General features: G+C 35.1%; 1 protein-coding gene across 3 annotated transcripts in view; it reads left to right on the top strand.

The window, feature by feature from the left end:
* Positions 1-27,129, top strand: part of prkcz (protein kinase C, zeta) — a 223,514-nt gene that overhangs the window by 23,659 nt on the left and 172,726 nt on the right. Inside the window, 3 exon segments of one of the 3 annotated variants that reach the window (NM_001030091.1) lie at positions 7,166-7,287; positions 9,123-9,212; positions 9,514-9,564. In NM_001030091.1, coding sequence (NP_001025262.1) covers positions 7,166-7,287; positions 9,123-9,212; positions 9,514-9,564 — 263 coding nt within the window. 3 annotated transcript variants of the gene reach the window in all.

Genomic DNA, 27,129 nt, shown 5'->3' with positions numbered 1-27,129 from the left:
GCTGGATGGTCGCTAAAAAACTAGTTATGAGAGAAGCCAGTGGAGCGTGAGTGCAAGTTAATTATAAATAGTTAAGGAATCCACACTCTTGTCACTTCAGGTCAGAATAACAACACATGCAAAAATGAGTGCTGTATAGCAGCAGTGAGGAGACTGTAAATAAAAAAGCATGTAAGGATGTTGCCAGAGTGGCTTTTTGGTTTCTTTTCTTGTGCATCCTAGCTCTCCATCTGAAAGATTTTTTAGCATAGGGGGTAATATAGTCATTCAACTTCGCAATTTGTAATGATACAGTATGTATTTGAATAATGATGGTTGGTTGTTCCACTTAAAAGCTGAGATTTGATTGTCGTAATTTGTGTTGTTCACAGAGTTTGAGGTTTACAATGTCAATATTTATTATTTACACCTTAAAGTTTGCTTTGATTGTTCAGCATTCGCACTTTACCATTGCACACACTTTGTAACATTTAATTTAGCAAGTTAAAGAGTCTCTTTAACACTTAAGTTTTTTTTATTATGAAGAGATGAGATATTTTGTTTAAATATTTTTGATTTTGAGTATTAAATTTATTTGCCTCAAATCAAATCCCTTTTATTGTCACATCATCAGCAGCACGTGTGCTATGATGAGTGAAAAGCTTAGGTGCTGGCTCCAGACAGCACAAAATACAGACAGTGCAAATACAATGACAGTGTAAATACAACAACAGTGCAAAATACAGACAGTACAAAATACAGATCGTGCAAAGAATGAAACAAAGAAATACACATAGTTGGTAAATGAAAATAAAGTGGTTAAATAAAAAAAAAAATCCAAAAAATCCTAAATGTGTTGTAATAAATAATAAATAATTATTGTTATCGAATGAAATGTGAACATGATATCGTGATAATTATTTTAGCAATATCACCCAGCCCTACTTCATCAATTCGTTAACATTTGTGCATGATTTCACAACACTTGCAAATCAGAACTGCAATGGAAATCTGTTGGGGACCCCAAAATATGATCGTACCGGGTGCTTCCTTTTTAGATCAGAGATTTTGTTGTTGCTGTTGTTGTTGTATATTTTATTTTCTGATTCTACTCGTTGTTTGTATATTTTTTGCCTATTACTGTTCCGTATAACAATACCAGCAATAAACTCTAAACAGGAAGCACCCAGGTTTGTCACTTTTTTGGGGTCTCCCGACAGATTTCCATTGTGGTGTGTGCTTTTTGCAGCATGTTTCTGTATTTGCATTTGTCTTTGTGTGTTAGTCTTTTTATTTTGTAAATGCATGTGTGATGAAGGGCGGCATGGTGGCTCAGTGGTTAGTACTGTCGCCTCACAGCAAAAAAGTCACTGGTTCAAGTCCCGGCTGGGCCATTTGGCATTTCTGTGTGGAGTTTGCATGTTCTCCCTGTATTCATGTGGGTTTTCTCCTGGTGCTCCGGTTTCCCCACAGTCCGCCACAGTATGAGTTTGTGTGAATAAGTGTATGGGTTTTCCACTACTGGGAAGGGCATAAAACATACGCTGGAATAGCTGGCGGTTCATTCCGCTGTGGCGACCCCTGATAAAGGAAAGAAAATGAATGAATGAATGAGTGCTGAATTTCTTGTGAGAGTGAGGAAGAAGGCAGGGTTGGTGATAATGTAAGCTCAATAATGTTTTTATTTATCATTTTTAAGAGCACTCTCAGCACATCACTCTTGATTATGGCTCTTCTGTTTAGGGGTTAAAACACCAGCTGTTTCTCAGTATGCGTTCTTAAGTTGTGTCCTTGTGTTCTCGTGAAACGTCATCATTAACCACCAAACTTCTGTTCCAAAATTCATCTGATTTTGTTCTTCTGAGGTAACTTAGTGATCTCAGTGAGAATGCCGTTCCGTTCTCTGCGTTCTTTGAATTGAGAGCCAGCCACAGTCTTCCTCCCAATCACTGCAAAACACAGGTGTCAGTCATGCATTTGATTGACCTACTTTTGAGCCTCTGGCTGCATCCGAAACCGCCTACTACTCTGTAGGTACTGCATTTGAATGTAAACATACTACTTGGTCGTTAGGAAAGTAGGTTCTATACAGTATGAATGTGAAAAGTATGAATGGAATTCGGATGTACTACATCCACCATTTTGTCATGGTCACGTGACCTACCTGCGTCAGTTGCGTTGCTTCACTTCCATTCATGAATTCTGTCGCGGGGCATTGTGGGATAGCGCAGCGTGCATGGGATGCGCACTCCAGAATCTCGCCGGAAGTCATCCGGGTACTTTTCACATAGTAATTTTCGAATTCTATGAATTCGGACATACTACTCGGCTCACATACTGATTTTAGCGTACTATATAGTATGGAAGTATGCGGATTCGGACACAGCCTCTGTTATGCCAATATCTGCTTTCCCTCTTTGTTCATTGTTCAGCCATGCCTCTCTCATGACAGCATGTTTTCTTAGCTTGTAGTTTGTGTGATTTTTATCAGCCACTGTACTGTTGTAAAGAATGAAAAAAAAAACAATTATAAGTGAATATTATCTAATGATAAACTATAATTTATATAAATGATGAAAATTTTAATTTTTGGTCAAAAATATACAGTAATTTTTAAAAAATGTTAATAAAATGGCTTATTCATCAAAATACTCCTATTCAGCACTCAAAAATATTCATTGGATTTACTACATTTTTTGAAGTTAAATGGTTGTAAAGAATTTATATGGGCTGAATTTAAACAAACAAATTAAATTTAGTGATGTTCAGCTTAATTTGTTTGTTTAAATTCAGCCTAAATTATTAGTTATTCGTTATTTTTATGTAAAAGAAAGACCACAAAAGCATTCGAATTCAACCAAAGCTTTTTATAATACAAGATGATTTATGTCATTTATTGTAAAAAAAAAAAAAAAAACAATTAATTGTCGTCACTGTAACATTTAAACATTAACGAAATATTTAAAAATTCAATGAGTATATTACTTATGCAATACGGGCCAGACAGAATCTGCGGACAATTTGCTATTTCTGATTGGTAAAATCAGCTATTTCTTTTGGTAAAAATCTGCGGAAAATTTCTGCGGAATTATTTTAGGTATATCATAACTAAAACCTTAATATATGAAATAAAAAGTAATACCTTTTATACTTTATTTCAATGTTTAAAATGCAAATCCAATTAGATTGACTTTATTTGGTAAACAAAACAAATCACTCATCTAATATATCTACTTAAAGACAGAAAATGTTACTGTACAAACTGCATTGTACATAAATCAGATGAAGATTTTAATATAAGTCAATAATATTACTGGAATTAATTTAAAAACTGAATAAACAGATTTACACACGTTTACTCAAGTAAATAAACAGAATTAATGATGGGCTAAAAATCTGTGGAAATCTGCTGAATTCTGCGTGGGCCTAGCAATACCTAAGATATAGCATTTACTGCAATATTAATAATATTATTTATTGCAATACATTTAATAAGATATTTATGGGTCATTATCATGTTTTATGCTTGTTTTACGTTTGGGTGATTAAAAATAAATAAATTAAAGATCACAAAACATGAAATAATTTTTTTTTTATTAGATAAAGAAATATAACTTTTAGAACTAATTACTGATGTGAAAATTGATGAATTATTATATTATCTGTTTGTTGCCTCATTAACATTTTAGCATTAACTCATTGCTCTATTTGATATATTTATTTCATCAGGAAAAAAGAAAGAGGATTAAAAAATTGTTTAGTAAAATTGCTAAATCTGGTAAAATTGACAGCATTTGTGTATGCTTGAAATAAATAACTTTCATTTATCATCTTCAGATGAATTGGCTGCTTCTATAGAGTGTAAAACTATCATTAAATAAAATCTGCTACATCACTAATACATTATTGCAATGAATCCAGGACAAGGCAAAGGCTGTTAACTATAGAACTAGGTCAGCGCTGGTTTTAACGTTTCTCATATTATTCAAGTAAGTTATCATATACGGTGTTACTTCGAAAATGTAGTTTCATTAAGAATGTGTGCTATATCGTACATATTTTGTCAGAGAAAGCACTTTGAGGTTAGAGATGATGTAATAATGATTCCTCAGTAGCATGTTTGCATTTTTGTGGAGATTGTGAGCTCAGCACCAGCTCATGTTTTTGGCTTGTACTGGGCTCTGTCTTGCATGTGCTGTGGAAGTGGAGCAGGGATCCGACGCTTCCAAACAAGTCTCTTGTGTATCCAGACAGATGTGGCTTGTTTGGCTGAGGCTGGACTATTTAAAGAGGCAGAGTACATTTATAGCTACACCGTTTATAAGAGATGCATGATTTGTTGGGCGATTTTGCACTTTAAGTCAATAAATAATAATCATGGTGACACAGTAGGTAGTGCTGTCGCCTCACAGCAAGAAGGTTACTGGTTCGAGCCTCGGCTGGATCAGTTGGCGTTTCTGTGTGGAGTTTGCATGTTCTCCCTGCATTCGCGTGAGTTTCCTCCGGGGCCTCCGGTTTCCCCCACAGTCCAAAGACATGCGGTTCAGGTGAATTCGGTAAGCTAAATTGTCCGCAGTGTATGAGTGTGAATGAGTGTGTTGGATGTTTCTCAGAGATAGGTTGCAGCTAGAAGGGCATCCACTGCATAAAACATATGCTGGATAAGTTGGCGGTTCATTCTGCTGTGGCGACCCCAGTTTAATAAAGGGACGAAAGGAAAATGAATGAATGAAAGTAATTATCATAATAATACATTTTATTTGTAATGTGCCTTTCTTACACTCAAAGCGCTACAGCAATATGAAACAATAATAAAACATTGCTACGTCATATTAGCAGTCACCAGTGTTCATTTTTACAGCAAATTTTGATTTAGTTTTAGTCTTGACTAAAATTCAATTCTAGTTTTAGTCTTCTGAATCATTTTAGTTTTAGTCTAGTTTTATTCAACTACAATACATAAAAGCGACAATAAAATGATGACTTAAATGCTTCACCAAAAAGATATGTTTTGAGAATTGTATTAAAATGTTTAAAAGATGGGAGCATTTCTAATAGGAAGTGGCAGATATAATAGCTTGGCCAATAGCGGTGTGAGCCTACATTGGTCTCACAGTTCGGTTCGGTTACGATTATCATGCCATCGATTCAGTTCAATTCGATATCTCAGTGCATTGACGATGCTTTCCATACACAATTTTTTATTTTACTTATTACCACAATAATTCTTGTATTAAAATTTATCATTTGTAAATATAGTTATTTTTATATATTATTTGTGATACAATTTTGTCATTTAATTCAAGCAGTCAGATATATGAACTGCACCTTTAATTTCATTCATTCATTTATTCATTTATTTTCTTTTTGGCTTAGTCCCTTTATTAATCTGGGGTCGCCACAGCGGAATGAACCACCAACTTATCCAGCATATGCTTACTGCAGCGGATGCCCTTTCAGCTGCAACCCATCTCTGGGAAGCACCCATACACCCATACACTATGAACAATTTAGCTTACCCAGTTCACCTATAGTCTTTGGACTGTGGGGTAAACCAAGGCACCTGTAGGAAACTCACACGAACACAGGGAGAAAATGCAAACTCCACACAGAAACGATAGCCGAGGTTTAAACAAGTGACCTTCTTGCTGTAAGGCAATCGTGCTACCCATTGCACCACTGTGTAGCCCACATTTAATTTTAGCTGTTTATAGAAAACACTCTTTTTGAATGTATCATTCATTCATTCATTTTCTTGTCGGCTTAGTCCCTTTATTAATCCGGGGTCGCCACAGCGGAGTGAACCATCAACTTATCCAACAAGTTTTTACGCAGCGGATGCCCTTCCAGCCGCAGCCCATCCCTGGGAAACATCCACACACACATTCACACACACAGTCATACATTATGGACAATTTAGCCTACCCAATTAACCTGTACCGCATGTCTTTGGACTGTAGGGGAAACCGGAGCACCTGAAGGAAACCCACGCGAATGTAGGGAGAACATGCAAACTCCTTGAATGTATCAAACAAAACTAAAGTGCATGCAGAGAACAACATGAGCATTTATAGTAAATAAACAAATGTAAATATTGTCCCTGTTGCTTTTTGAGCGTTGTTGAGCGAATTCCTAAACGCCTCTGATTGATCACACGCTCAAAAAAAAAAAAAAAAAAAAAAAAAGGGTGCGATTGGCTCTAACGGTCAGCACAGCTCTTGCGCTGTTCAGCAAACAGTGACGCGGACAATCAGCTGACCCATTATAGATGATGACGGAGTGGAGAAAACTCGCTCTGCAGACACGCTTGTGTCTGGATCCAAAAGTAACGTTATTGTTGTACCAGCTGAGAGAGGAGATAAAACGCTACCTCACGAACACCCCAGCAGGTCAAAGGGGTCACAGAGAGTGAGAGAGAGTTTACAGCATTTATTTTTTCCTAGCTGAGTTCTGATGTACTTCCCTTTCATTGAAAGACTCGTAGATCAAACTCACAAGCAGCGAATTGTGTACAGCATGCTTTTTAAGTATTTGTGGGAGCGTTTAATTACTCACGGTCTCCTCTCTCGCCATAGTAAGCTACCGCCACATAATGCTATGTAATTAATGAGATCAGTACAAAATAACCGGTTTTGATTATTACTGAACCGATTCCAAATTGTTCTTGCATCGCGGTGCATCGAAAAATCAATTAATTTTGACACCCCATACTAGCCATTGATGCTAAAAGATAATTTGATAATAAGAGATAATAGAAGGTGCTTGATTGTGTTGAAATCTTAAAATCAAAACGATACAAATTTTTCAATTAATTTGTGTTATTTGATGTAGCTTTTTTTCACTTTCAGTTTAAAATGAGCCGTGTTAATGCTTATTAAAGGTGACGATGATAATTACAAAGTTAAACAAAACTTGAAATCTACTAAACAAAAGCTTCTAAGTGACTAGTGTGTTAGTCAATACATGACTTGTTTATTGTTTCCGTCACATTATCTATGTATTGTTTTACAACAGCTATGACAGTGTTTTTTACTGATATATTTTTTTAATATATTATTTTTGCTTAATTTTTTAAACTACTTGCGTCCTTTATGGATAAGGCAAAGAGTTGTATTTTACAGTTTCATAGATTTGTATTCTTTAGTTCTCAGATCTGTATAAAGGTATCCGGTTGTTTTGTGTGCAGGGACATGCTGATCTCAGACCTGGATTTGGCGCTGACGTACACAGAGGTGTGTAAGGAGGTCAGAGAGATGTGTGGAGTTCGCAAAGAAACGCCAATAACACTCAAATGGATCGACGACGAAGGTTTGTGTGAAACTTGAACTTCAGCCTTTGTGACGTGAGCAAAAACATTGATTCAGAATGCTCCTGTGTGTAGTTTTAGATTTGTTTATTTGGGTTAATGTACCAGTGAATCATTCACAGGATCATGTGTTTAAAAAGATATGGGCTCAGTTTTGGTTATGTCGACTTTAAGCTCAAGGGCCTAGAAGGAATAATAATGTAAGCATAAGTCAAATACATTTTTTTTTTTGATGATTTCCTTGCAAAGAAGATATGTAGTTAAAATATTAACATACTTTTTAGCATAAATTTTAAATGTATAAATGCAATTCATTAAATTTAATAGATAAAAATTAGGGATGCACCGATATGGATTTTTTGGCCGATACTGATAACCGATAATTCCTCAGACTTGGGGGCTAATAGCCGATATATATATGCCGATATTTATAAATATTTCAAAATGTTATAATTTTATATAGCAAACTTCATAAAAGATTGAACTGCTCTGATAAACTGAGTAGTGTATACTCAAATCAAAAAAGCTATAATTTCAATATTTCAAGGTAATTATATACACCTATATTCACGATTTCACATAGATCAGCATGCAAAAAATAAATGATTTCCTTTTCTTCATATCAAATTAACATGCAACTTGACAGTTGCATAAAAATAATAGGTTAAATAACAAAATGGGATTTAATCAACAAGCAAGATAAATATCTTTTAAATAAGATGAAATAAGATTTTAAATAAGATGAAAATGAAAGAGCTAAGGACTAAAACCAGTTCAAATGTTCTTGAATAAAATCTGTTACAGTGATGTACACATGTACAAATATGTCATGTCCGAAAAAGCCTTTTTTAGAGGTGTTTTGACAGTTCAGAGCCACTGTACACCGTAAATTTAGCATTAAAATAAATTGGTTACACTTTACAATAAGCTTGTATTATTTTATTATTAATGTTAGTTAATGCATTTACTACCATAAACAATCAGTGCAGTACATTTAGTACAGTATTTGTTCATGTTAGTTAACGTTGGTTAATAAAAATGCAGTTGTTCATTGTTTGTTCATGTTAACTCACGGTGCATTAACACTAAAGTTAACAAGCATGAATTTGGATTTTAATATTGCATTAATAAATGTTGAACTATGATTAATAAATTCTGGACAAGTATTGTTCATAATTATTTTTATGTTAGTAAATACATTAATTGATGTAAACTTATTGTAAAGTGAGACCAATAAATCTATGATAACATAAATATTACATGGATTTAAAAATCATATCATATTTATAGAAGTAAATTAAAAATAAGTACAAAAACTACTGAAACAATTAAAGCCAAATAGATATATCAATTAATTTTATGGACATGAATGTCAATACAGTATGCCATTGTGCTTTATTTTTAGTATATTTTTAAGTCTAAATATAAATAATTTGTTTTGTAAATATATATATATATTATTTTTTTTAAATAGTATTAAATGAAAAAAATATTGAACTTTTAAATAAAATAATAAAAATTAAAAATGTAAAGTTTATGTAATAAGTTACTAAATCTACTGGAAGAAAATATAAATAAAAAATGATACTATAATATACTGCAGGAATAATATATACTGTATAATATTAGAAACAGAGTGGAAATATTGAAAAACAGAAGCAAAAACTAAATAATAAATAAAAAATAAAATAATAATAAAAATACACCATTAATAAGCTTTTCTGTTTTTCTGTTGATCCTAAAACCCAATTCAGTCAAGTCAATTTGTAAAATCCATGTCTTTATCATATGGCCTGTTTACATTAGTCATTTTTCTTCTTCTTGTCTTGTTTTTTAGGAGACCCGTGTACCATCTCATCCCAGATGGAGCTGGAGGAAGCGTTTCGGATCTACAGCCGAAACCGGCACTCTGGACTCCTCCTGCATGGTACTCATTCACACAAACCGATGCAAATTAATCAGTTCATTCCTGCCTTATTAAATTGTTCCAGCAGTTGAATTACTTTCTCCATATTTGTGTACATCTATTTATAAACAACATAATGCAGCATTTAAACCACACAACGGAAATCAGCCAAAGCACTCAAAATATCATATGTACTCCGTGCGGATATTCAGCATTCGATGAAAGTCCGTTTCTTTGTAATTTAGCATACTTGCAGAGCTCATGCCAGTTAATAAATAAATGCCACACTCATTTTTCTCTCTGTCTTTTTTCTTCTGTCTAGTATTTCCAAGTATTCCTGAAAAGCCTGGTATGCCGTGCCCAGGAGAGGACAGTAAGTTAAAGTCACCAGAGTTCTGCTTGTTTCATGTGCTGATCTGGTTTAAAGAGGTCATTCTGTTGGCCACAGTCACTCAATACAGGAAACACAGTTAACATGAGCGCCCTCAACTCTGTCCAGGAGTAAAGCACTTCTTCTTTTTCTCCTGTGCTTTTTTTAACAGCCGGCAAAATGCATTTGGGGTCCTCATTTATTTCTATTAAATTAAAGGACACCTATTATGCCCCTTTTTACAACATATAAAATAAGTTTCTGGTGTCTCTAGTGTGTGTATGGGAAGTTTGAGCTCAAAATACGCCACAAATAATTTTGTAAAACTCTTTGAAACTGCCCCTTTTAGGCTTTGATCCTAATTGTGTCATTTTGGTGACTGTCACTTTAAATTCAGATGAGATTGTGCTTTTTTCAAAAGAGGACGGAGCTTTAATTGCTTATTTAAAACAAGACTAGCGTTATCTCTGTAAAAAACTAAAAAATGTGTCTCAGAAGGAGGCAGTCTATGGAGATTACAGTGTTCATTTGTGCATCCTCAAACTCCACATTTATAATGCCTCTTAGTCACTGACATTATTTTCAGCAGGTATGTTGTAAAGACGCAAATGATGGATGGCTGCTTCTCATTCAGGGCTGTTTATGCTAATGACAGAGCGCTCGTCACTAATGGGCGGGGCTTTTTTTCTTGACATTACAATGGTAGAATGTCAATCAAAGTGTTTCTGCACACTGTTTTTATCAAGCGTGATTATAAAAGATTATAAAATTAATACATTTTTATAAATAGATCTGGTTATATTCACACATTGTTCCCACTCAACTGTTTTTAATTCCTTTTAAAAGTGATTTTCACATAGTAGATCCTCTTTAGGACTTTGTGTTGTTAAAGGAATCATAAATATTTACCTTTCTTTGTTTTTAAAAACACATTACTTTTGTGGAACACAAAATAGAAAAAAAATAAATGTAATTGCTTGTAGCTCATGATTCATGGCTGTTTTTTTTTCTATTCATTTACACTTTCAGATTGCATTATGGAATCTTAGTCTGTGCTCTGATGACTTTTAATGTTGAACGGTTTAGCAAAGGGATTTTATTGACATTTTTAGTGAAAGGACAAGTTTGAAAGGACAAGTTGATAAATCCACAAATAACAGGAAGCTTATTACCTGGTATTTGTTCAATGATTCACATGACCAACCTAGACAATGTATTGTCTTAAACAGCTATAAATGTTAATAAACGTCACTTTGTTCAAGTTTTCAGTGACAAATGTCATTAGAGCAAAGATCAAGGACCCTTAATTCAAATATATCCTAAATATAAAGAAAGTTAATCACAGACTACAGGAAACTATGTTTATAGTAATAATACAGTAATAATAATAATAATCAAAGCCAGTTTTTTTTCTGTGGAGAATTTCTGTTGATTTATGAATTATTGTATGACCATAGGAGCTGATAACTTCTTAACTTTTATTTATTAAAGATTTACAATGCCAAACTTTATACAATGGTTGAGGGAATTGTCTCATTGTTTGGCTTTAGAAAAATTTGGAATCCCTTTGTAGGTTTCCTGAAGGAAGCTGATACAAATATTTTCTCTGTATAACTTTTTATTATTATTTTTGTGTATTTTTTTTATTTTTCTATATAAATTTTTATATTTATTGTTTTCTATTTTATTTATTTATTTATTTATTATTATTATTAGTATTATTATTATTGCTACTACCTCTTTTATTATTATTATTATTATTATAATTATAATTATTATTATTATTATTACTGCTATTATTATTGTTATTGTTATTATTATTATTTTGTATGTTTGGTTTTGATTTCTATTGTACATGTTAAATGCTACTAAAATCAATAAAGACAGTGTTAAAATTATTTTTACAATGGAATAAAAACCAGTTGTTTTGGTAAACAAAGCCACAGAAGGTCTGTCATGTAATACAGAAACCACGACTACAACTTTACGAATTTTATTGTACACAAATCATCTAAACCTTTGCATATCATACAATAGTATAACCGAAATGAATGTAAAATACAAATATGTCTCTATAATATACATTTATACACATTTACACACTAAGTAATCTGAATGACGGCATCAACAATCTGTGGAGTTGTCCATCTGGGCCTATCAGTAATTAAATATATCAATATGTGCACAGATGACACGAGGTAGAGTAAATAATGACAACATTTCTATTTTAAGGTGAGCTGCTTCTTTAAAGTATCGTAAAAAAGGCTAATAGATTCAGTATGAGTGTGTTAAGGTTTTATGATGTAAAGGATGGCGTCTCTCAGTGGGACTGTACACCACACTGGTAACTGCACTGTAATCGTGTGTTAATGTGCACTTTTACTGCTCTGAAGGCCAGACGGGGCTGAACTGCTGAGTCAGTGGCCTGAACACAGTACCACTGACTCTTTCTGGAAGCTTCATGAAATCACCGTCATCCTCTCCTACGGCATGAGTTTTACACATGCTGTCATTTCTGTGTGTCCTGTATTAACAGAAGTGATTAGTTTTATTAATGCATCATTAGTGCATCATGCTCTGTGTTTTTGCAGTGTGTGTGTGTGTGTGTGTGTGTGTGTGTGTGTGTGTGTGTGTGTGTGTTTTGATGTGTAATTTTGCTTTGCGATGCATACAGATGAAGGTAGTTTTTGGTTGTCTGTATGATGTTTTTAGAGAATTGTGAATCTGATTTTTGATTTATTTTTTAACGTACATTTAACATGTACATACATGTGGATTGGTGTTTTGTAGGTACATCATGATTTGTCACAGGCAGTTTTTTTTTTGTTTGTTTGTTTCTGCTCCACTTTTTTCCTGCTTGTCAGCAGTTTGCTCTGCATTTGTGTCTGGTGTTTTCTCAGAGGAGGGCAAAGAGGCGGTGTCTGCTCATAAAATCTGGATGAGGAAATAATTGATTGTATAAATAAAACTAATATTAAGAGCTAATACGGATTAATATGGCTAAATGCAGCTATGAAATCTCTTGAGACTGATTTAATTAAATACATATAAATTGTTAAGGAGGAATATGTGCCAGCTAGCAGTATCTTTCCAAACTTTTAATAAAAACAGTGAATATGAACTGGTTGTTTTCAGCCAAAGAAAAACTTGCAAAATAAAATCTCAATGATTTAACATTTGCATCTTGCTAAATTACATACTGAAATGTTTGTGTTTTAATGTAGTTCTCAAAGTAAAGTAATAAAATGAAATAAAAATGATCTATGGGTTTATATAATAGTAAAAATAAATGAAAAATATATATAAAATAGTAGTTTATTAAATATATGTTAAAAACTTGTTTATTTATACATGATATAGATTGCTCAGCTTATCACAGATCTTTTAAAGTATTATTTTTTTTTATAAGATGTTATGCAATATTATATTTGGGCATAAACATGAAGCCAAAACTTTTCCGGTACTGAAGCCAAAACTGCAGTTAAGTTAACAAAAAAAAGAAAAAAAAAAAAAGAAAATAGCTTACAATATCAATCCAAAGGTTATTACACCCAAATTTATGTTAGGAAAATGTATTGAATAAAAGCTTTAAAAGAAGAGGAAAAATCAAAGGAAAAAACTATAAAATATTTAGTTGAGATTTTTTAGTTTGTAGTCACTTAAATTTAAACGTATTTGCTTATATATATATATATATATATATATATATATATATATATATATATATATATATATATATATATATATATATATATATATATATATGAAAATGATCCAGGTTCACACTGGCGTTTCATCTAGCATTTTTTAATTATTTTTTTAAGATTTATTTTTTGGCCTTTTTTGCCTTTATTAGATAGGACAGTATTTAGACAGGAAGCGAAGTTGGAGAGAGAGAGGGGGTAGGGTAGGGAAATGTCCTTGAGCCGGGATTCGATCTCAGGATGCCCTGACGTGCTACTGCACCATATGTTGACGCGCTAAGCACTAGGCTATTGGGCCGACCGTCTAGCATTTCTGAAAAGATCTCTGTCCTCACAATACTCCTTAAACCGCACAGCACATGACCACACACACACAGATAGAGGCATGCGCTGCAGGGTATGTGCGCGTCTGAGCTCCAGCAGTCAGCGGGTGCTTTGAGCACAAATCCTCAGAGAGCAGTGCTTGTCGGACAGTTTATGAAGGATGACAACTACGTCTTACTAGAGTTGTTAAACATCATATTTAATTAATCTTGTCTCTATTTAACGACTCTTTGGTCTTTTGAATCTATCAGGTAAAGTGTCACAACGTCAGTGCACTGCTTCAATCTTTCGCTTTCACGCTTGTACTCAGTAATTTCAGCGAAAACCTCAGGTACTGTTGGTTGTGCACCTTTTTTACCAACCAAGTTTGTCGGCCCTATTATAACAACACAGATCACTCTGCCTATTCATGCCAGAGTCCCACGGAAAGAGTGATTGACAGGTGGTAACTTGTGAGCAACTTATCTTTATTTATGATTTGGTTATGGGTAAAGCAAAGACCATGCGGGTCAGGTAGTTGAAATGGTAGGCTACAAATAATTAATTCGCTATGAATGAATTAAGTATTCATTAATAATTAATTCACCACTGCCTCTGAAAACGATGCCATCTTCCATCACGATGTTTCACATTAGACATCGTACAATGCTAAATTGGTTGACATCGCCCAACCCTAGTAGTTGTTAATAAACTGATATTTATCATTAATCAAGGAGTTATTTATTAGTTACAAATAATAAAAAGTTATATATATTACTTTGTGCTATTTTACTGTAAGATAATGTAATTTTTTTTTTTTTACAAAGAAACGCGTCAGATAGCAACAGTCTGTGTCACCATATTCATATTTTTTAAATGAAAACTAAATATTTTTACAAATGGTGCTTTGTGACTTGCTTGTTTAAACATTATGCTAATTTCTACATGGAATAATGTTATTTGCTTGTTGCTGATGTGAGGTGTTTAAATCAGAAACAGTGTGTACATCAAATAGAACATGAATTTATTAGACTAAAAACCCTGCTGAGTCCATCACCACCTCTGATGTGTGACACAGGAATCAGAGCGACTGTGTGATTTGACAGTGTAAAGAGCTCAGGTTCAGCTGCTTACTGTGGTGTGGAATTGGCCTGGACTCATTACTATGCAAGGTTAGTTATTCATATCGTGCATGAAAGCTCAGTAACCTAGAGCTGCTCTGCTACAGTGTTGTAGGGACAAAGAATTACAGCATTTTATTCAGGTATAAAAATCTTCCCAGATCAATGGCTTTAGACTTTTTTCCACTGAATTTTTTTTAAGGCGTTTAAAGGGATAGTTTACCCAAAAAATAAAATGTTGTCATTATTTACTCACCCTTTATTTGTTCCATATTAGTTTTTTAGTTCTTTTAAATTAGGGCTGCACAATATTGCAAAAATCTGACCTTGCCATATTTTGTATGTCTGCGATATATATTGTGAAGTAAATAATAAATACTTAAACAGCTTTATTTGGAAAATATACTTCATTTTAGATCGATTGGGTTAATTTTGTAGGAGAATGAATCTCAATAAATAAATTACAAGCATAGATAAGATATAGCAAAGATAAAAGTGAATTATAGTTTTCAGGTATTCAGTATTCACGTACAGATACTGAATAATCAACACTGCATAGACTTCATTGTATATTATCTAATCTTTATTAAAGTTACAAAAAAGTTCTTGTGGCTGGACATTTTAAACTTATTCAAATTATTAAAATATTGAAATGTTTATACTGTCATTGTACTTAAAGTTACAGTTCACTCAGAAATTAAAATGTATTCACTGTTTACTCAACGTTCACTTGTTTTAAACATATATGAGTTATTAAATTATCTTCTTTTTGTGGTAACTTAACTTATAAACGTTTGAAACAAGTGAAGGGTTTAATAAAAATATTAAGTAATGTTTGGGTGAACTATCTCTTTAAAAACGCATGCAGATGATAAACATTTACTCCATCATGATTAAACTCTGCATTGATTATTATCAACTATAATCTCAACTCAACATTGCATAGCCTGGGATGTGACTATTGCAGATGCACACATTGCGCTATCGATGCTCAAATGATATATTGTATAATCTTGGAGACCTGTAACCATCTTCAGCAGTATTTGGTTTTCCTACTGTGTTGCCACAGCCATGTCACTCTTCAGCCCAAGACTGGTTGCTCACTGAAGCTAACTAGGATGGGAGACCTCATGGGAAAACTACAGTAGGTTGCTGTTTAAAGTGATGTTATTTAGGCCAGCAGGGGGCGCTCAACCTGCAGTCTGAGTGAGTCCTAATGCCCCAGTATAGTGAAGGGGACACTATCTGTCAGTGAGCGCCGTCTTTTGGATGAGACGTTAAACCAAGGTCCTGACTCCCTGTAGTCATTAAAAATCCTATACTCATAAAGAGTAGGATTGACCAACTTCCCTACATTGGCCCTTACCGATCAGGACCTCCATATCATCCCTATACACCAAATTAACCCTATCACTGTCTCTGCACTCCACCAATAGCTGGTGTTTGGTAAGCGCACTTTTGTCCTGTGGCTACCGTCGCATCATCCAAGCGGATGCTGCACACTCGTGGTGGTGTGGAGAATCCCCCCCCCCCCCCCCCCCCCTCATGATTGTGAAGCGCTTTGGGTGTTTGGCCATACGTGATAAATGTGCTATATAGAGACTTATTATATTACAAGTCAATGGTTACCAGTTTTTAACATTCTTCAAAATGTCATCTTATTGTGTTCAACAGTACGAAAAGCTCAAACTTGTATGGAACAAGTAAAAACTCTGCATTTAAACAGCCCTTGCTTACACCAACCATTTCCCCTTTTTTGCAACAAAAATAAGAAAATGTATTCTACACAAAGTTTTTTTTCCCAGCAATTTGCTGTTTTCTGAATTATGGAGTGATAAAAAAGAGATCTTCTGAAATCCCCTCTATAATAAACTTTAACTCTACTACTGTATGTCCACAAATAAAGGGAAAAAAACAATAATTGTAAACTCGATAGTTTTACAGCGGGGCAAATAAGTATTGAACACATCATGTCTTTTTTTTCTGGGAGTAATATTTCTGAAGAAGCTGTTGACATGGAATAGAAGCAGAAAAAAAAACAATACAAACATAAAAAAATAAAGAAAAACTGAAAATGAGTTATGTGTAAAAACAATGAAATGACACAAGGAGAAAGTGCTGAACTACTGAAACGTATTTAATACTTTACATAAAAGTTTTTTTTTTGGTGATGACAGCTTAAAGACACCTCTTTTATGGAGAATGAAGTCACATGAATTGCTCACGTTGTGAGTGGTTAATGGTTCTCTTGAAGGTTTTGGCTCTCGTCTATCAAATCTGATCTTTACTTTGTATTTTCTATTGGATCCTAGTCGGGTAATTGGCTGGACCATCAGCTTGATTTTCTTTCTCTGAAAGCATTTGAGAGTTTCCTTGGATGTGTTTTGGATCATTGTCTTGCTGAAATGTCCACCCTGATTTCATCTTCATCATCCTGCTAATGTAGATGTTGGACTGAAGCAGCTAGTATTCATTTACACTGAGGAAGGACTGAGGGTTGCTGAAGAACTACTGAGAGATTTCAGCTGCTGTTTGGGCTTTCACTGGCTTTCTACACCTCCCTTTATTCATGTGTTCAATACTTCATCCTTGCATCATTTTATTTATTCTTCATTATGCATAACTTCATTTTTAAACTAATAAGAGTTGTTTTATTTGCGTATATGGATGTTTTTTGGTTGTTACCAACATCCGGGGGAAATTTCAATGGCACCTTTAAAATATGTTTTCTAAGAAAAACGGTGAAGTGTTCAATACTTATTTTCCCTGCTGTGAATAACATTTTAGAAAAATTGTAATATGTTTCTAATTCTAAATTAATCTGTGGATGTATGGTGATAACTATTAATTATGTATTTTTGCTTGTATTTATTTATTTATTTATTGATGATTTGTAAATATTTAAATCAGAAAAAAGTATGTATATATATTTTTAAGTCTTATGAGTTTATATAATACTTAATGGAAGCAATTGAAGTTTATAGAAAAGAGGATTCACCAAGAAGAGAAGAGTAAATGATGATATGGTTGTAATTTTAGAGTGAATAACTGTACCGAGGCTGGATTGATATTGCTGTGCTGTGTGATGGTGTTTGTTGGCTTTGCTGAGAGTTGGTGTTTGATCAAAAATGTCTGTGTTTGGTCTTCGGGCTTTGCTGAGGTGTGTAGGAGTTTCTCTGTCAGATTAATCCCTGATCTCACAGTCTTCATGCAATCTCCTGAGTCCTTTGATTCTATCAGTGGTTGCGAACTCTTGCTGTTTGTTTAACATCAAAAACGGGATTATTTCAGAAAGTAAGTCACATTGACTCTTGCAAAAATGATTGCCCTTTTTTTAGCTCTGTATTTCAAAACAGACACTTTACTTTACATTAAATGTAGTATGACAGATGGTTATATGGAGAGTAAGGGATTGTATCTTTTTATTAAGACACTTTTAGTCATTGCATGTTGAATACCTTATGCAAACACATGAGGAGATGTCTCTCCTTAAAAGTCTCACCAATGGCAGATTAGCATGGAATGTCAACCCTGGTATTGAAGGATATTACATATACCGGAATGTGGAGGATGTGAGAACATGATTGACAGGGCACATACTGTATCTAAGTAACAAAACAGTCCATTAATGACTATGTTTCAAGGCTTGACTACTCTTTAGCTAATAATTCAGGAGGGCTAATAATTCTGACTTCAACTGAATGCCCATTCCCAAAAAGAGTATACTTTTAGAGCATATCCACAAACTGGATTTGGGATTAGTAAAAAAAAAATTACATCAGAATTACTTTGAGATGCATGAACTGTCTGCGCTGGTTTGTTTGGAACTATTTCTGTTGTTGAAACAAAAGGAAATAGACTATAATGTGTCAAAAAAAGGATTATAAATCAAACTTTGAAATTGATAAGGAATTATTTGCACCATGTGTAATAAAAAACATTCTTCTTCTTACAGTTCATAGTTTCCTGTAAAAGTTTTTGCAGTGTTTGCATGTAAAAGTTGCTCGGTTATTTATAGGATCTTGCTGTAGGTTCAAGTGTTTTTTTCACGCAAGTATGCAGCATTCAAGTGGTGGCACAGCAAAAATGCTTTTCTTAGTTTGTCTTTTTTTTCTAGTTCAAAAATTGACAAATTCTTTAAATCAAGAAGTATTTTCTACACAACTAAATAATATTGTCTTATTAATATTATGTCAAAATATAAAGTTTTTCCTTAAAACTTAAGAAAAGCATTTTTTTTGTAGTGCGTATGGTTTCTAAGGTGTGGCTAGGTGGTTGCTATGTTGCTTTGGATGCTTGGTTACAAAGTGTACTTCCAAGTCTTTATTACATAATGTACAGTTGAAGTCACATTAATCAGTCCTCCTTTGAATTTTTTCTTATTTAAATGCTTACCAAACGATGAATACAGAGCAAGGGATTTTATACAATTCCTTTTAATATTTTTTTTTTCGGAAATTAGTTTAATTTTGGCTAGAATAAAAGTTGTTTTGAAAAGCATTTTTTTGTAGTAAAATATTTTAAGGTCAAACGTATTTGGCGTCTTAAGCAATATACTGTTGAAGTCAGAACTATTAAACCCCCTTTGAATTTTTTTCTTTTTTAAAATTTTTCTCAAATGATGTTTAACAGAGCAGGGAAATTTTCACCGTTTGTCTGATAATATTTTTTTCTGGAGAAAGTCTTATTTGTTTTATTTCAGCTAGAATAAAAGCAGTTTTTTACATTTTAAAAAACATTTTAAGGTCAAAATGATTAGCCCCTTTAAGCTATTTTTTTTTCGATAGTCTACAGAACAAACCATTGTTATACAATAACTTCCCTAATTACCCTAACCTGCCTAGTAAACCTAATTAACCTAGTTAAGCCTTTACATTTTACTTTAAGCTCTATAAAAGTGTCTTGAAAAATATCTAGTAAAATATTATTTACTGTCATCATGACAAAGATAAAAGAAGTCAGTTGTTAGAAATGAGTTATTAAAACGATTGTGTTTAGAAATGTGTTGAAAAGCCGAAATTTGGGAAAAAATAAACAGGGGGGCTAATTATTCAGGTGGGCTAATAAGTCTGACTTTATCTATATATTCTTTATTTAATGTAACTCGCTTAAGTATAATTATTTTTTTATCATCCACCACAACTTGCTTTCCTCAAGAGTCTGGCTAAATTAAGGTATTATTTATGTCCATGCCACAAACAGTAAGTGGCGAAATTGTAATACATTAAGTATCAAATTTATTCAGATTACCACTAATTATCAAAAAGTCCCAGCCATTATCAACCATCCTCCTCCTCCTTCTCATACACCACACACTAAGCTCTTTCACCATCCACCCTGATGCTCCGCTCCCTCGCGCTCCATGCCACGTTTTCCAGCGGGCCCCTCAGCTGTTTGCCACCGGCTCTCTGGGGACTCAGCTACACCCTGACGAAAGGATGAGAGTGAGAGAGAGAGAAAAGGACGAGAGAGTGAAATAATAGAGAAGAGAGGCGAAGAGTGCAGAGCAGAGCCAGGCACCGTAGCAAAAATATCCGTTCTGTGTTGCAGGAACTCCCTCCTTTTGTTTGTGCCGCCCGTCTCAATTAGGGCTTCCAGCAGAGCTGCCCGTTCCATCAATCCATCCATCCATCCATCCATCCATCCATCCATCCATCGAGGACGCAGCCTATACAAGGACAGCCAGCTGTAACGACCGCACGCAGGGAGCGACGGAGCGGCAGGGAGGGGGAGAAATAATTAAATAAGTCGCAAGGAAGAGGAGAGATTGAGTGAACAGAGGAGACGGCGAGGGAGGAGGGGATGTAGCCGGTGCGTCGTTTGGAGGCTGCCAGGGGAAAATGTGCTGAAACGAGCAGAAAACAGGAAGATACCGGTGAGCACCGCAACGTCGACATCTTTCCCATTTTGTCCACCCCTTCCATCTCATTTTGTGTGTGCGTGCGGATGCGAAGGCGAATCCGCCGTGTGCCTGCATGTTTGATGCATTCTGTTTATTCTCATCCCACCTTGCGGTGACTCGATGGCTCGTCTTTCGCTTGCCACTCTCGGGTCTGAACCTGTTGGCGAGTGCGGCAGTGTTGGTGTATGTGTGTGCGATTTGCCTACCTGGCATGTTTAGTCAGACTTCCAGAGAGCAGCTAGCATCCTTTCATTTAGCTTTCACACACAAAGGAAGACACAGACACACTCTCTTAGCTCTTGGTGCCGGAGACCCGATGCATCCTAAGAAGGCTGACGGTATGTGAACGGCGCTCTATCAGGCTATTGTGTGCATATTATTAAGAGTTTAGGGCTAACTAATAGATGGAAATGTGGGCTGGCGACTCTGATTTGTGTCATTATGATTGGTTTATCACATCCCTTCGCTATTTCCAAAGAGGTTGGTTAAAATAGATGCTCATGCATTATTTAAGTCTGACTGTCATAATTAGCGAGATGTCAGTTATCCAGCAGCTCTTGGCCACGATGCACCCAAACACGAGGCTCTGCATCTCTCCCGTGACTGAAGACACAAGGAGTCACATTCATGTTAGTTTGTTTCTAACGTTCTTGGGGAGTAACAAAGGGGAATTGTGTTCGGTTGGAACGCCAGGATCCTGATACTGTTGTCGAATGACGTTAGATTCATTTCTGAGTTGATTTTTGTATCAGATGGACCTGCAGACACACTGGGAGTCCGGTTGAGCTTTGGCTCAATGAACCCTGTTTGGTTTGTTTTCATGGTGCATTAAGTCTCCAACTTGTCCTTGGTGTGTTGCAGCCAAAAGCAGCAGTTTTTGAGTGGTTTGTGTCTTAAATGCTGCTCGGTGTTGCTGTTTTTAGCTGCAGTGTCTGTGTTGGGATGTCATATGATCCACCTGTTCCAGTATTGATTGGCAATAAATCTAAATATGGCCACTGCAGCACACCAGCGCCTGCTCGGGAGAACCCTGATGATGCGAAGTAAATGTCTTCTAACAAATCTGTGAAGGGTTATTGATGCGTTTGGTTATTTATAACTTGGCTGGTGGTGGTCCAGTCCTGATGTAATAAATGCGGGATGCTGTTTTTAAAGGTGTTGGTCACCTAACAGAACTAAAGCAGATTCTTAAGCAGAACACTATAGAATGTTGTTAGCTGAAACTGTAGTTGATTTATAAAATGCAGGTCAATGATTACGGGCACCTTTTGAGAGTCAGAAAACATACACAAGCAAATCAAAACAAATAATCATGACTGGTAATAAATTAAAGTTGCAATCAAATTAAAATTTTGTCTTCCTATTTTTTTTATACTATAAATGATGGCTGTGTGTGCTTCATTATTTTGTAAAGATTAAATACCATAACCTTCCCTTTCCCCTGAAATGACTTTTCTTCACTTCAGGTCACATGGAAAGGCTTTTGGGAGGGACATGTCTCCTTACTTTTGTCCATTCATCAATCTTCCTTTATTTTGTTAGCAGTATCCATCTTGCAATGATACAATCGGTTCTCAAATAACAAAAAACTTTAATGTCTTGATCACAATTCAAACTACTAAAGACCAGCAGGGACAAAGCAACAATTGACTATTCATATCAATGGAGAGCTAGAGACTTCTGGCATTCTCCCAACTATACAAGTGACAACAACTGTTGGTGACTGTATGTGTGGATGTCCAGCAATACAAAAAAGCTGAGAATCCTTCAACCTTATCCAAATGAAGAACGACTTTCGTTAGCAACAGCCAATAAGAGCATTAGTAGAGCTCACATGATCTTCTCTCAGCTTCTGCACCAGCCGGTTGGATATTCAACTTTCTGTAGAGCTGTGAGTTAGCCGTTAGTCGTGTTTGTTTATTTCTTGTTAATCATTGTATGCCCTCTGCAATGTTTATTTTCGAGTGGCAGGAAAACTAATTGGCTGACATGAACTGCAAGCTGTTTGCCAAGGTTCATGTTCAGTCTTTTCTATAAACCTGTGCAGTTGTGTTAGTACTTGCAATAAGTTTCTGGCTGTCATTCACTGAATGGCCACTGGTATCACTATTAACAAGAGTTTTTGAATTCAGTATATAGTATCAAAGACTCTAGAATACTCCAGACATGTCAGTCGTATACTTTTGAATGGGGAAAAGCGTAAATGTCAATATGGTGAATGAAGCCCCGCCTACTAGTACAGGAGCCACATCACATGAAAGCAGCAAGAACTCAAACTATGCCCCACAAACTAGTAAACAGATTCGCCATTAAGACCAAGTTGTGAATTACTTCAGAAGACTAGCGGAATCGGACGATCGTTATTCAGAGAATGATAATGTGTAAAACAGCCATAAATAAGGTTGGTGTCGGGATCTCGTTCCTTTCGAGTGTGCATGCGCATTAGCTCGGTCAACCTGAAAAATGTCAATTTTTTTTGATTGGAACGTTTAGAAATTAAACTAAAAAGACAAATTTTATTGGCAATTCCAAATATGTAATGTAATTGTAAGCTTGACAAACAGTTTTGGAGAATTTGATGTTTCTCCATTTAGACAGAATGCACGAGCGTACTGGCCGAGAGGTCTTTCAAAAATGGCTGCGGGGTGAAATCACTTGCCTTAAAGGGATTTCGATTAATTATTATTTTGATGGATAATTATTTTTTAAGGTGATTTTTACTTTTAATTGGACAGGACAGTATAGGTTGCAGACAGAAAAGTATTAGGAGCAGAGAGAGTTGAAGAGTTGGCAAAGGACCTCAAGCCGGGAATCGATCTCGGATTGCCGTGAGCACCATGGTGCTATATGTCGACGCACTTAACCACTAGGCTATTGGCGCCGACTTTCAGCTGTCTTTAAGGTTGTATGAAAACTATTATTGAACACCGGCCATTCTTCTCTTAGGACAATTTTTTATGTTTTTGATCCACTTCAAATGTTAAATGCTGTATAGCCTCTTTAAATGCAAAGTCTAGAATGGATTCAACTGCGGCTACTAAGTATGCACACATAAATATACCATCATTTTTGTGACACTAAGTACTGTTCTCACATTACTCTGAAGGATTGGTTTAGGGTTGGGGTAGGTGTATGTGTAAACCTAAAAAAAACTATTTCATTGGTAATTTAATGGGATATTTCACCCAAAAATGAAAAGTACTCCCTGTTAACTGTTTCAAGCTTTCTTCAAAATATTTTCTTTTCTTTTCATCAGAAGAAAGAAACTCAACTGATTTGGATCAAGTAAAGGGAGAGTAAATGTTAACAGAATTTTTATTTGTGTGTGTGTGTAAACTATCACTTTAATAAGTAAACAAAAATCTAGTTAGCTTCCGGCCACAGCTGTATCCTTTCTAGCAACTCTCTTTAACCAAATTTCACCATGAAGAACTTGAGTCGGTCAGCAGTTTTAGCACTGATCTGGTCCTCAAGCTGAGATCAGCAGCAAGCCAGCACTAACCAGCAGAAGCCAGTCTTACAATTCATGCTGGTCAGCATGCTTTTGGCAGCAGACTGACGGATGCTTCCCAGATTTATCTAGTTCTCCACTGATATTGTAAAGTGAATTTGGAGATTTTATTTAATGGCAGAAGTAATATTTCATGTGCGTAGGTGGATTCCAGCCGTTTTAGACTGTGTGTTCAGTGACTAAAATCCAGGAAGTTTTGTTTTATGCAAATTAGCTGTGACTCGATGCAGTGAAGACCAATAGGAGGGAAGACAGCAGAGCGTTTCCTCTGAGATGTAGGCATGAGGAGGAGAAGTTCACGATACTGTGAGCAATTTCACAGCTCTGAATGTTTTGTCTCAGCCCACATATAGCAATAAATAAAAAATGATGCATAGAAAACTGCATCAGAAACTGTGGGCATTCACAAGCATGTTTGATTCTTCATTTGATGCATCATGCACTGCTCAAATTTATATTCACATGATTCCTCAGCACAGCATTTAAATGTTTTACCAAAAATTAAATCTAGTAAAAGTAGATTTTTACCAGCATTATACTGCTGCAAATGAGATAAACTTCCCTGGCAGAATGTTTAGCAGCTACAAGCTTGTACCTAAAACAAAACAATAAAGTAAAATGATTTTTTAAGCAGATACAAGCTACAGTATTTAAAATTCAGCAGCCACAAACTGATTCCTTAAATAATAATAATTTGTACCTAAATAAAGTTAAGTACTTTTTTTACATTAATTTTTTTTAACATGTTCCTTGTAAAAAAATACAAATTAAATGACATTAAAATAAATAATAATAAATCCCAAAACAGATAACTAATAGGAAGTTATTTTAACGTATAATGCTGTCAAAATGAAAAATGTCTTTAATCATTTCTTTATTTTTTGTCTACACAGGCTTTGTTGTATTCAGCAGCTACAAGCTATTTTGCTCTGAAAAGAACATTTCAAATTGTAACTAACATTTTGTACATATTTTTCTATTTATATCAGCAACAAGCTAAATCTTTAAAAGTAAAAATAAAATGACGTTTATTTTTTCTTGCATTAAAATAAATAAATAAAGTACAATTTGACCTGCATTATGCTCTGCTGTATATATTCACACTTACATCTTTACATGTATGTGTATTAATACAACAGTTCTGTCTGGTTCTTGAATCTGACAATAAGGGGATATTAAGGATATATTCATAAGGATAGTGCCTGTTTTAAAATATTTATAATTTCGGAGCATCAGATTCAATGCATCGGCCGCCATCAGCCTAATGACGACAGAGACCCGATATAAAAAGTCCTTAGGTAAAAAAGCAGAATTTTCTTAGTGTAAATTTCAAACTACAGCTGAACAAATCATAATAAATCAGGTAAGTGACATTCTAAGTCGATCTCTCTCTTTTGTATTTTATATTGCTGTATTTATACCACAGAAACTGCTAGTGTTTGCTTTGCTTTGGCTTTTTCGGGGTTAATTATTGTGAACTCCCGATTGCAACAGTGAAATACTGGGAAATCTCTCTAGACTGACGGCACTTAATGCCGTTCAGCATTATAATCTTAAAATGTCAGCTAAATCACCTATTTCATCATCACTTTAGACATTATGCTAGAGAATCATTCAAACACTAGCTCTAAAGTGTTGTTGGTGAAGCAACAATGGTCTCTGCTGTTCTGACATCAGCTGCAGATGTGAACTAGTGGTGGAAGAAAGTAGTTCCTCTTACAAAAGGGTTTTTGAGACTCTTTATGATTGATTTTCTTTTTATATACACAATTATGTCGTCAAACTAAACACAATATCACACTTGTAGCATTTTGATGTGGCTGTATATCAACACAGGTGGGAGGCGGGCGTTAGCACCCCCACGAGTGACTGCTACTTGTGTGATATTGCTCATATAGACTTTTTCTTGGAACGCAACCATTATGCTTTGCGTGTATGCGCAAGGAGAATGCGAAGAACTTCCAGTCGGCAGCTAATGCGTGCAAACAGTCACATTTGGACAGCTTTGAAAAGATAGTTTTAATCTATTTTACCTGCTTTTATCCTCTTTGAACTAATACTGTTGTCCTTCAACACCATCTCCTGGACTGATCAATTAAAGAAATGCAATCTAATAGGATGGAAAACAGCTGCTGTGAGGCATTTTCCCCTCGTTGTCAGACGGCATCTTCTGCAGTTTAAATGAAGCCTTGTCATCGCTAAAGTCAACATTTTCTCTTTATTTCAAATATATAACCAGCCCAAACAAATGTAATTCACCAAAATGTTTGACACACACACAGTAGCCTGTACTGTGCCACTGACACACTGATTTAATAACTGTGACTAAAGTGAAAATATAGGCTAGTGTCATTTCAAAATGACAGAAAAACACAAACCGTGGTGAATACAACACACGAAATAAAACACAAACGGCTCGCGATCAGAATGAACAGCAAATCAGCCAGCAGAGTATCAATAACAGACTTTTATTAATCATTTTTGATCAATTGATCACTTTCATAAGTTACCTGTTAAGTTTCATGCCAGTACTCTGGTTTGCTCTCTCTCTCTCTCTCTCTCTCTCTCTTTCTCTCTCTCTCTCTCTCTCTCTCTCTCTCTCTCTCTCTCTCTGTGTGTGTGTTAAAGAGCCGCCGAGCTAACAGCACACACACACTGTACACTATTTCTGACGGCAGACACATGAACTAGGAGAACGTTTTTCTCCTATTTCTGACGCGCTTGAACCACATGTGACAGATTATAACGGCTTTAACAGACACATTTCTTAGTTGTGTGTCACAAAAACACTTTGTTATCCATTAAAAACGTTATTGAAACCCATTTTACCCAAATTACCAGTTGTACACGCTGTAAACGGAAGTTTTTAGCATTCTACCGAAAGACGCTGGTCGCTATGGCGCCCTCCATGCAGCAGCCATGAAAAAGGTCTATACAGTGAGGAAAATAAGTATTGAACACGTCACCATTTTGCTCAGAAAACATACTTTTAAAGGTGCTGTTGTTGAATTCCCCCCAAATGTTGGA

The sequence above is a fragment of the Danio rerio genome, chromosome 8 (assembly GCF_049306965.1).
Source record: "Danio rerio strain Tuebingen ecotype United States chromosome 8, GRCz12tu, whole genome shotgun sequence".
In the NCBI taxonomy this organism is placed as follows: Eukaryota; Metazoa; Chordata; class Actinopteri; order Cypriniformes; family Danionidae; genus Danio; species Danio rerio.
The sequence above is the reverse complement of the archived record's forward strand: the minus strand, read 5'-3'. Positions and strand labels throughout refer to the sequence as shown.